We start from the raw sequence: 11,648 nt of genomic DNA, 5'->3' as shown, positions 1-11,648 counted from the left end.
GAGATAAAAAAGGAGAGAGAAAGAGGTGGGCTACTAATTTGTAGTCAGTTGTATACGTGCTCCAAGACAAAATGTATGTATGACATGTGGGACCATGTATTAATGTTTTGCAGCTAACTATTATATGAATTGGCTATTAGATTGACTATAGATGATGGAGCTAGTAGTTGGCTATACTATTGAACTTGCTCTAAGAGGCACAGGGAGCTGGCTGGGATTCGCAAACAGGCGGTAGGATGCCGACCACACGAGAAAGATGCACGGGGAGGGAGACGGGAGAAGAAGCATGCTCAAGAGAAAAGAAGAGAGCGAAGGCATAATAAAGGGCGAGAGAGAGGATGGCATATGGGTCTAATTTTAGTTTTGTCACCATAACAATTGGACCGTACAAGTAGACCGGATCAGTTTGCCACGTCGGTGAAATTATTTACGTGTTGGGAGATCTAATTTAACCCGGTTTTGCAAGACGAGGTTTCAAGATTTCTCGTCGTGTGGTTCAAGGATTTTTTTTTTTTAACTCGATGATAACACCAGGGACTTAAAGTGGACAATTTTCACTGTAAAGTACATGAAGTCAGTTGATTTGTTTGATTCGTTACTAGTTAAGCTAGGATGGGCTGCTTTGTAAACATGGCATGACAATGACATGGGCCGATTTACCCAAATTGCAGTAAGGCATATATCCCAAGCCCATTGACGGCACGACGTTTTCCCATAGTCTATCAGCAACACCTGTAGTTTTTCACTTTTATTTTTTTACATTAGAACAAAACGGATATACAAAATGGAGTACTCCCTACGTTCCGTATTAAGATGATTGGATCGTACATAAATTTATTCGTAGATCAATGAATATATTTTGTATATGTACTCAGATTTATTAGCTTTTATGAATTTAGAAAAATACAAAACATCTTATAATACGAACTTATGATACTTATGATATAGAGATAAAATAATGCATTAGAAAGAAAAATGACTTCAAAGTCCAAACCAATACTTCTTCCATCCCATAATATAAGACATAACTATATTTTTTTATCTCATAATATAAAGCGTACATACAAGCATGCATTAATTAGTACATATCATTTTTCTAAAATTAATTTATTTTAAATTCTTTACCCAACTACTCCATATATACACACCTAGGTAATGTACGTATATATGCACTTAGAGCATTCCCAATAGTTTATCTAAATTTAGTCATCTATTTCTTCATTTAGATGATCATCTAAACTAGTTTCATCCTTTATATTTTTATGTACTCCATTAGATCATCCATATATGACATTCTCTGTATCTCTTTGTAGGATGGAGAGATCATCTAAATATAAAGATTCTCTCCTAATATGGATGACATCTAAAAATAGATGATAGGATAGCCGTTCTTTTGGAACTCAATTTGTACTCCTTATTCTCTATCTTAAGAATAGAGGATGAGATAGATGATACTCAAAGAGACAGGGATGGATCCATAGAGGGAGTATTGACCATTGACCCAGGAAAACACAAGTGAGGAAATGGAAGCCCAGCTGGCGGCATCATCTTCCAGCTTTACCCGACCGTTGGTCCTTCCCCTCCCCCCCTTGTAAAAATCAAAAACCAAATCACGTTCAGACGATCCCCCACTCCTCTCCCTCCCGACCGTTGCGAATTCTCCCTCCACTAAAACCCAAACCGCACCTCCCCCTCCTCCTTCGCATCCACCACCGCCACCACCACCGCCGCCGCCGCGCGCCATGGTCTCGAGGACGCCCACGAAGCCCGCGCCGACGCCGTCGCCGGTGGCCGCCAGGCGCCGCCGGGTGCTCCGCGGCCCCGCCGCCGCCGCCGCGGCGAAGCAGCAGCGGCGGGGGAGCGGGAGCCCCGTGGGGATCAAGTCGCTGGCCGCCTCGTTCGACAGCTCCCTCCGCGGATGCCGCCGCCGCCTCCTCAAGCTGTTCGCCCGCCTCGCCGTGCTCGGCTCGCCCGGCAAGCGCCGCGCCGCTGCTGCCGGGTTCCGCCGGCTCCGCTCCTCCTGGACCCCGCCGCCGCCGGCGCCGAGGCCGAATCAGGTCGCGGCCGCTCCGGCGGCGCTGCCGCTGCCCCTGCCCCTGCCGCCGCCGGAGGAGCCCGGGAGGAGGACGCTGTTCCTGGACCTCGACGAGACGCTCATCCACTCGCAGACCGACCCGCCGGCGCGGTGCGACTTCACCGTGCGCCCCGTCATCGGCGGCCAGGCGATCACCTTCTACGTCGCCAAGCGCCCCGGCGTCGACGCCTTCCTCGCCGCGGCGGCGCGGGGCTTCGACCTCGTCGTCTTCACTGCGGGGCTCCCGGAGTACGCCTCCCTCGTCCTCGACCACCTCGACCCCGCCGGCGTCCTCTTCTCCCACCGCCTCTACCGCGGCGCCTGCCGTGACCCCGGCGACGGGAGGCTCGTCAAAGACCTGGCCGCCACCGGCCGGGAGCTCCACCGCGCCGTCATCGTCGACGACAACCCGAACGCCTACTCCCTGCAGCCGGAGAACGCCGTCCCGGTGGCGCCGTTCATCGACGACGCCAACGACCAGGAGCTGGAGAGGGTAATGGGGATCTTAGCCATCGCCGCAGAGTTCGACGACACCCGGGACGCCATCAAGCACTACAAGGATCTCGTCGAGGCGACCTGATGTGAACCCAACGCCATCGCCGCCGAGAAGGTGTGGCTACTAGCCTACTAAAAATCGCGTCTTGAAGCTGTTCCATGAAAAAAAAAAAGGTTCTCCTTTTCTTTGTGAATTTGGGACTCTGGTGGTGGCGACAACCTTTCAGGATCTTCCTGAAAGGCAGATTCTGGAAATACATTATGTAGTTCATTAGCTTCAGCGCAAACTGAAACTGGAATTGGAATTCTAGAGTGTTCTGAAATTGAAGAACAAATTTTGTTGGGCAATGAGCTGTGCTGATTTATATTTGGTGGAAAGTTTTCTGGCAATGTAAATTCCAACTCTTAATTTCTGAATCATCAAAAACTTGTAATTTACAGATTCTGCATTTAAGTGAACTTATAGACAGATTTTATTTTGAGAAGGTTACCATATCCCTGAAGGCAGAATGTGGGATACATTAGTTCAGCAGCTTCAGCAAAAAGCCACAAAAACTGAAACTGGAACTGCAATTCTAGACTGTTGAGAATGTTCTGACATTGGAGGAATCATAGAACACATTTTGTTCTATGTATCTCGACCTTGAGTAAGGCTATGTTTAGTTTTCAAAAACTTTTTCAAAAAACATCACATCGAATTTTTGGACACCTAAATAAAACATTAAATATACATGAACATTAAAACTAATTACGCAGTAACTAACATTCTCTGGGTAACATGATTAGCCATAAGTGATACAGTAACTAACATGTACTAATGATAGATTAATTAGACTCAACATATTCATCTCGCGGTTTTCAGGCAGAATCTGAAATATGTTTTGTAATTAGAGTACGTTTAATACTTTAAATGAGTACATGTAATTTGATGTTTTTGCAAAAACTTTTTACAAACTAAACAAAGGCCTAACTTTCTCTGGGTAATAACAAGTTCCTGTCTATGATTTGTACAAAGTTTTGGCAATGAGAACTCATCCATTTATCTTTAAAACTTAACAAATTTATTGAACGGTTTTGAATAACTTGCAGAATTCTCATTTGGATAAGCTCATATAGTAGACAGATTGTTTTCAGTAAGTCGGTATGTACTAAGACTTTAAGATGAAAGAAACGAGAACAAAACAAGTGAACCGCGCAATCACTTGAATTAATTTTGGTGGTTGTGCGTTGCAAAAGGAGAAAGCAAGAAAGAAAAAACACAACCTTGTTTTCTTGTCTTCAACCAGGAGAGAGAACGCATTGTGTGCATCATCAATATCCCTGAAACTCTGAAAGAAACCAAAACTCTAATGAGATAAGCAGAAATGGATTTTCCTATGTCATATTTACACATATGATTTGCATTGCATTCCAGAATAGAACATGTAACATGTCAAAGATTTGAGCTGAGTTATATAAATACTAGTATTTTTTTCTGAATGATTACTACGAAAGAGACTAGCTCCCATTAAAAATTCTGAAAGTGACTAGCGCGAAAGTTGTAGCCTAAACTATATCAGAATACTATATATTGCTGACATTCCTTGCACTCCAAACTCTTCTTTAGTTCTCTTATTAGTTACTGATTTTGTAACGGTGAACGCAATCAGCAACATTACAATTCTTTCTTCTGAAAAGAGGAAATTTGAGTGATACTGTTGTCTGTAGATTGACGCCTACATCAGAAACTACACAAGAACTTCGATTTTAATACCACATGTCCACACCAAAATTGACAGATTCCAAGGGGGAAAAGGCACTGAACCTGTTGTTTTCATCAACCTAAGAGCAAACTGATGCCGTGACTGTTGCTGGTGAGGCATACACGGAACTGCTCTGCTTTATGGGCAGTCTGCCAAGCCATTGGTCAGATAATCTTTTTGTCAAAACGGGTCAGTCTGACAGCGAGACGCCTCCTGCTGATTAACGTGACACAAGAAATGATGGTTTAGCTTTAAATATTACTACATATGTCCCACAACAAATGTATTTATAGGATTTAAATTTACCACATAAAGAGTACATTTATGAGTATTAGTTGTCTCCTTAATCAACTGAAATTCAAATCTCTATTCATTCTACTCGTACCGACATCTCACTACATAAAAAATCTTCTTATTTAACGAGGAACATTTAAGTTATTTTTGTGTAATTGATTTGGCTCTACAGCGCTAGAAATATATTTATCTACGTAAGGAGATCTTTCGAAGTTGCTACCCATACTTAATCCAAGTATTGTGATATTGCTCATTCAAGATGCATTCCTTGACTTGTGCATGACATTTGGGCACCACCAACCATTTTATTTTCAGCGGACCCACCTGTCAGCGACACGAGCCCAGGACTTGGTGCTGAATTGCTGAGGGACCTGGAGGACTGATTGCAATTAGACTAGTCTTTGCACACCTTATATCCGTGCACACAACGGAGGTCAAATCCAAGAAACCGAGCAAGGGATGGACACATGCATGTTCACACTGAGCTGGAGCCCATAAATGGTAGACCAAAGCTGCATCTTCTTGTTATCTTCTTCAGTTCTTCAGAAGTTCAGAGTACTAGAGGAAGGAGAGGACTGCTCATAGCTAGAGAGTTCAGAGATAGAATCTAGAGAGAGAGGGATGGCTGGAGGAGAGCATGGAGCAAATGGTCTGCATGAAGAAGCCAGAGCTCTCGAGGAAGGAGGCAGACTAGGAGGGGATCAAGCAAGGTGTGAGAATTCAGAGCAAGATGGAGGAAGCAAGAGCTCCAGTAACCTTCCCATGTTCTCTGTCCAGTTCGTGCAGAAGGTATGTGGAAATTTCAGAATTCAAAGCAACACGTCTTCATTTCGATTAGTTCAGGAATGGTTCTCCTCATAGATATATATCTTCCCCTGTGATCTTGTCATCCTGAGCTCAAACTAAGTTCTCCAATCCCTATGATCCTGAAACAATTATGCATAGAACAACAACAAAAAGCAGTTGTGTCATAATATGTTAATATTAGAACAGGCAAAGGAAAGAACAAATCGATGAGAATTTCCCATGTGGGTTGATTTGAGAGGCACATGTGGTGGCATCCCAAAATCAGGAATTGTATACTGATCGCAAGAATTATCTGTTCTTGTTTGCTAAGTCCTTGTCGCCTTCATGGTGATTGCAGCAAGTCTTGTGGATGATTGCAATTTGGTCATCAGCTGCAATAGTTTTCAGAGAAATTAGGATAGAGTAGGCAACCAGGACAAGCAAAAAAAAAATGTCAAATCTTTGATGAATGCGACATTGCCTCCCGTGAGATGGTTAGCATGGTGGATTATTATTCATGGCAGCTGATCGCCGAGATGTTCGGGACGTTCCTCCTCATCTTCGCCGGGTGCGCGGCGGTGGCCGTGAACAAGAGGACCGGCGGCACGGTGACGTTCCCGGGCATCTGCATCACGTGGGGGCTCGCCGTGATGGTGATGGTGTACTCCGTCGGCCACATCTCCGGCGCGCACCTCAACCCGGCCGTCAGCTTCGCCTTCGCCACCTGCGGCCGCTTCCCCTGGAAGCAGGTATAGTGTGTGTCCCTGGCTGGCCGGCGGCCGGCGCGTCTTAATTTCTTGGCCGGCCGACGCTGATCGTGCGTGCGTGGAGCAAGCAGGTGCCGGCGTACGCGGCGGCGCAGGTGGCGGGGTCGGCGGCGGCGAGCCTGACGCTGCGGGTGCTGTTCGGGAACGCGCCGGAGCACTTCTTCGGGACGGTGCCGGCGGGGTCGGAGGTGCAGTCGCTGGTGATGGAGTTCATCATCACCTTCTACCTCATGTTCGTCGTCTCCGGCGTCGCCACGGACAACAGGGCCGTAAGTCGTCCTTCCTCGTCAGATTTTGACATTTTGGTTTTTTTAAAAACTTATTTGACAAATAGATCTCGAAAAATTTATTGTATAAATGGATATATTTTACTGCGCCAACGTCATTTGCGCGGTCGTTTAATAGGACAGTGTCAATATAGTTAGTGTCATATTTCAACTCATAATGTTATGCTCACGTTGCGAGAGGACGACGCAAACGATCTTAGCACCGTTCTATTGAACGATGGCACCAATGACGTTAGCGTGGTCAAAAAGATCCATTTATGCAATAAGTTGTTTCAGGAGTCTATTTATAAAAAAGTTTTAAAAAAGAATTAACATATCAAAATTACCGTCCTTTCTTCTCCTAGAATTATCGTATTTGTGAAAATTTGTTAAAATTTATTTGTTTTAAATTATCTTCAAACACAATCAGTATAGCACCCGGGGGGGGGGGGGCAAAAGCATAATTGATAAAAAAATATGGACAAATATACAACTATAAGTGATGCTGAAAATATACCATCTCATTTCCTACATATTTGACGTAGTTGATTTTTCTATATGCGTTTGACTATTCGTCTTATTCAATTTTTTTGTCAAATATGTAAAGTTGTATATATGTATAAAAGTATATTTAACAATAAATGAAATAGTATAAAAATAATTAATTAATATGTAAATTTTTGAATAAGACGAATAGTCAAACGTGTATAAAAAAAAGTTAACGACGTTAAACATTTACATTTAGGAAAAGAGAGACTTATTGTCACTGACTTGACACTATTAATATGTCCGTCCAAATAAGAGGCAAACCATGACTTTAGTTTACGGCACCAGAGAAAAAAAACCAAAAATATAGAGATAAAATCAATATTAGACTTTAAAATAGGGGTAACAATGAGAGTTTTCCATAAATAAAAGTCGATCTGTATTGGGTTGAGGATATGGAGTATTAGAACACTGGCAGTGGCAAGATTTTGATGGAGAGAGAATGAGAATTGGGAATAAAAAAGAGGGTGTGAACGAAAAGGGAGAAGATGGCCAATTTTGTACCTTGCATGCTAATTATTTAGATGCTTGGGTGATGTGGATCGAACGTGAGAGAGGGAGAGTTGCATTTTGCCACGGATAAATGAGTAGTTAATTAATGGCGGAATGGGAGGAAACCATTGAATTGATAATGGAATATCATTTTGTTCCTACATTGTTGTAGCTCATATCATACGAAGTGATAAGCTATTTTTAACCCTAGGATGGTAGGATAGTATCCAATTAGTAATGGCACGCAGAAAATTGTCGTTTTAAAGATGTGCATAGGAATTAAGAGACTATGAAAATGGCTTTATTGACTTACAGTTATTATTTATTGAAAATGGTACTCATTTATATCCAAGAGAGTAGTAACATATATATCCAATTAGCAATGGCACTTAAGAGGAGAAAAATAAGAAAAAGTATCTCATAGTTATATAATGAATTACGTTTAGAAAAAAAAAAGCAGATAACTCTAAATCGACATACATTTGAAACATGGTGGAGTATAAGAAGATAAAAATACTGCGAGAATATTGCCAGAAAAAATCGAGGCTCCGTACGTTTACAGAATGGTATATTCATAATTTGTCAACACGATCGCCATCGTTATCCTGATCAACCATTTTTTTTCTACGAAAATAGTTGCTGGTCGCTCTCAAGATATATGAAGCTAGCGTCTGTTGGAAGTTGCAACTGCAAAAGCCACTGTTCTGATATTAATTTACACTTTAGTCATACCGAGCAGTTTGAGCCAATAATGCGTGGAAATGATTTTTTTTCTTATCATTTCTTCTTATGTCATTCTCAATGCAAATTTGATGTATGTTTCAATCTAATTAAATGACATGTTATATAATGATGTGATATAGAATTTATGATGAGAGTGGAATTGGATTTTACGGGGATGAAATCTAGTATACACGGTTATCTGAACCATGAAACTCGATCAAAACCTCATAAGAGAGTCATTTATTTCATCTCCACATATTTAATCAAATCATATTAATCACTTGGATATAGCATTTAAGTGTTTTGTTGGTCTAATAAAACCGTAAAGTGAAATTTCACGTTGAAAATTTTTTGTTTCATTCGTTCGGTTAAATATCTTTTGATGACATTATATCATTGAAAATCACACAATGGAACCTTACACTAAAAATGACTTAAGTGATCCGTAATTAAACTGAATATTCATGGCTTCTTCTCCTGCAGATTGGCGAACTAGCTGGCCTCGCCGTTGGTGCTACCGTCTTACTAAACGTGCTCTTTGCTGGGTACACATCTTGAGCCATTGGTATTACTTTTCGTTTGAGAAATTTGATTTTACTAATTTGTGTTGGCTAAAAGAAATTACAAAACATAGAATGTCATAAATTATTTTCCATGATATATCTACTAATATCGTTTAAATATAACAATAAAGGAAGAAATATTGAATTCAAGAAACTTATGTGCACAGACTAAAAACTTATGCGCACAGACTGCATTTTCCTGGCAAAAATATATTCTCTCCTGGCAAAAAATATATTCTCTCTGTTTTATATTATAAGACTGGTTAGACTTACCTATACATGTATTATACATAGATAAATCTAGACCAACTCAGAAAATCTTATAATATAAAATAAAGGTAATATTTAATATATTCATAATTCTTAGTAGACTATACCATAAATACAATGAAGCATGGCCTTTACTTGCCTTCGATTCTTCTGGACGGTGCGACAGAGCAGTCAACCCTTGAGTGACAAGTTCTTTATTTTTCCTTGTACGTACTCTGTTCAGTTTACAAAGTCATATGGATACTCCATTTAGGTTGCGTTTGGCTGCCTCTTTTATCCTTCTTAACTTTCTTGTTATCCAAGTGCACACTTACTAATCTGTTAGCCCTATTTATTTGGGCTTAAAACCTGGCTTTTAAACAAGCAATATAAGCTTAAACAAACAAGAAGTTTTCTCTTCGAGTCTTTTAAATGCGTAAGCCACTGATACACAGTTAAGCCAAAAGCTAGATTTAAGTAGGTTTTTTATATTTAAGGGAGATGCAACACCCCACCATTAAATTTAATGTTTTTAGCCACTAACTTTTATAAACCATGTAAGCAAAAAAAAAAGTCAGCTTAAAAAATTAAGTGAATACACTAAGCTTAAACAAAAATGGCCTACACGAGTGTTTTTTATAACAAAAAATATATAAACAATAAATAATAGCTTTAATTTTTTTTCCAAATTCTATAGCTAATACTTAATTAATTATGCCTAATGTACTATTTCGTTTTGCATGTTTCGTTTTGCATGCCGTGGATGAGATTCCAACTAGTGAAAACGAACCCACATTACCCACCCATAGGAAAGGGTGGACGCAGAGTATATAGAGTGGGGTGCTATATCTCACTTAAATTTAATATTTAGTATATTATTAATGTGTAATTAAGTTAAAAAGTTTTTAACACACTAACCATTCTAATAAGTTGTTTTCCTTTAATTTTTGGGCTAGATCTGCCCTTACCCGTAGGCTGTGTCCCGGGAAGAAGATTAGGAACTTCTCCCCCACTAGGTGGAATAAACTGGTGGAGTACTGCATGATTATTACGTATTAGCTAAAAATTTAAAAATAGGTTAATGTAGTTTTTATATATTTTTTAAAAATACACCGTTGAGCGGCTTGGAAAACACGGGCAACAACAAAAATACCTAGGAGTAAAAGTTGGGAAATGGGAGAAAAACACACCCTTAGAGTCAATGACAATTCTCTCAACTGGAGAAAATCGTGCAGGCCGATATCAGGAGCTTCCATGAACCCGGCGAGGACCGTCGGACCGGCGATCGTCCTCGGCCGGTACACCGCCGTCTGGGTGTACATCGCCGGCCCGGTCGCCGGCGCGGTCGCCGGCGCGTGGGCCTACAACCTCATCCGCTTCACCGACAAGCCGCTCCGGGAGATCACCAAGACCGCGTCCTTCATCAGAAGCGCCAGGAGGAGCTAAGCTAAGGCTAAGGCCCCACGATCTGTTCTCTTGCTCTGTAGCTTGTTGTGCTGTCGATGATGATGGGATGAATTAGCAGTAAATTACTGATTGTAATTAACACTGTGATTGTTGCATAGCTCTTTTTGTTTTTACATGCTTTGGTTGGCTTGTTGTAGCTTAATTGTTGTAATTGATCCTTCTGAAGAGGGGAGGACTGACCATTGTTCTGAAAGATGGATTAGGACGTCGATGATGTCACATCCTGATGTAGGAGAAAATTGCGTAAGGGGTGGTCTTTTGACCTTTTCCGGGAAACAATATAACAGTTTATATTTGGAAATAGAAAATAATTTATGAATAAAATTTTTATATACATGTTCTTGGTGATATAAAAGACTAGGCTGCAAAATAAAATACGATGGAAAAAAATCATGAAATCAATTTTAAATTTCAGGTTAAAAGTTTAAATTTGACTTATAAATAAACACTTGTTTTTACACATTATACACTATTCCTGATACGTTGATAAGTTCTTTAGCTCAAGTACGTGGTTCTCCTTGGCCATGTACATCCAACAAAGGCTGGATTTTAATCCATTTCCTACAAACTGGGTATCTACAAAGTAAATATTACCACAGACAGCTCGCTACTAATTGTTCTGATTGGTCCAATACCGTAATTATCGACAAAGGTCTGGAGCAATTGATTTACGCAAGAGTTCACTTTTGCGGGCCATTGCTGACCAACCTTTTCCTCGGGGTAAACATGGACAAGGAGGACATGGAGACATGGAGTTTCTATTTTAAGTTAAGAGCAAAAAAAAAAGTTGATCTACTTTATAAGAAAAATCGGACTTGAGAACTATACACCTACCAAGGTTTAGAAAATCGCGTGAGTCACTGGGACGCGGCTTCGGTAAGATGCGATAGGGTTTGATAATTTTTGTGAGATTTTAAAACTTTTGAAAAAAATGGTCACAAAACTGAAAAAAAAATCTTGGTCATAGTTCTATTTTTAAAGATCTTTTGGTGCAGAAATTTTTTAAAAATAATGCATTAAACATCAAATTATAGTCAACGGCAAATTGTATTTGCATAAATGAATAAAAATTATCACATAAACTCTGATAAAAATTCCAGTCGGCCCAATAGGAAGGAAAATATTTTCCTCGACAGCACATTCGAATTTGTTTGTCTATCAAGCATTTATTAATTTGATTATTT

At 40.5% G+C, this 11,648-nt stretch overlaps 2 protein-coding genes across 2 annotated transcripts; both read left to right on the top strand.

Moving 5' to 3' along the window:
* Positions 1-1,736: 1,736 nt before the first annotated feature.
* On the top strand, positions 1,737-3,034 carry LOC102721840 (probable C-terminal domain small phosphatase; the record flags this gene model as incomplete). Its single annotated transcript, XM_006655024.3, has 1 exon — positions 1,737-3,034. A coding segment is annotated over one exon (918 nt), but the record flags the coding sequence as incomplete, so codon positions are not given.
* A 2,033-nt stretch (positions 3,035-5,067) lies between these two features.
* On the top strand, positions 5,068-10,765 carry LOC102722675 (aquaporin NIP1-3). The gene is made up of 5 exons (XM_040524218.1): positions 5,068-5,394; positions 5,916-6,140; positions 6,230-6,427; positions 8,669-8,730; positions 10,233-10,765. Exons 1-5 carry the CDS (start codon positions 5,227-5,229, stop codon positions 10,441-10,443), a joined length of 864 nt encoding a protein of 287 aa, XP_040380152.1. The 5' UTR covers positions 5,068-5,226; the 3' UTR covers positions 10,444-10,765.
* Positions 10,766-11,648: the final 883 nt, after the last annotated feature.

This window comes from Oryza brachyantha, chromosome 5 (genome assembly GCF_000231095.2).
Source record: "Oryza brachyantha chromosome 5, ObraRS2, whole genome shotgun sequence".
NCBI lineage: Eukaryota > Viridiplantae > Streptophyta > Magnoliopsida > Poales > Poaceae > Oryza > Oryza brachyantha.
Note: the sequence above shows the minus strand (reverse complement) of the source record. Positions and strands in the feature narration are given on the sequence as shown.

Coding starts and splice junctions, on each gene's coding strand:
- LOC102722675 (XM_040524218.1), top strand. CDS start 5,227: ATGGCTGGAGGAGAGCATGGAGCAAATGGTCTGCATGAAGAAGCCAGA. Junction 5,395..5,915: donor CTGTCCAGTTCGTGCAGAAG/GTATGTGGAAAT, acceptor TATTCATGGCAG/CTGATCGCCGAGATGTTCGG. Junction 8,731..10,232: donor CTAAACGTGCTCTTTGCTGG/GTACACATCTTG, acceptor AAAATCGTGCAG/GCCGATATCAGGAGCTTCCA.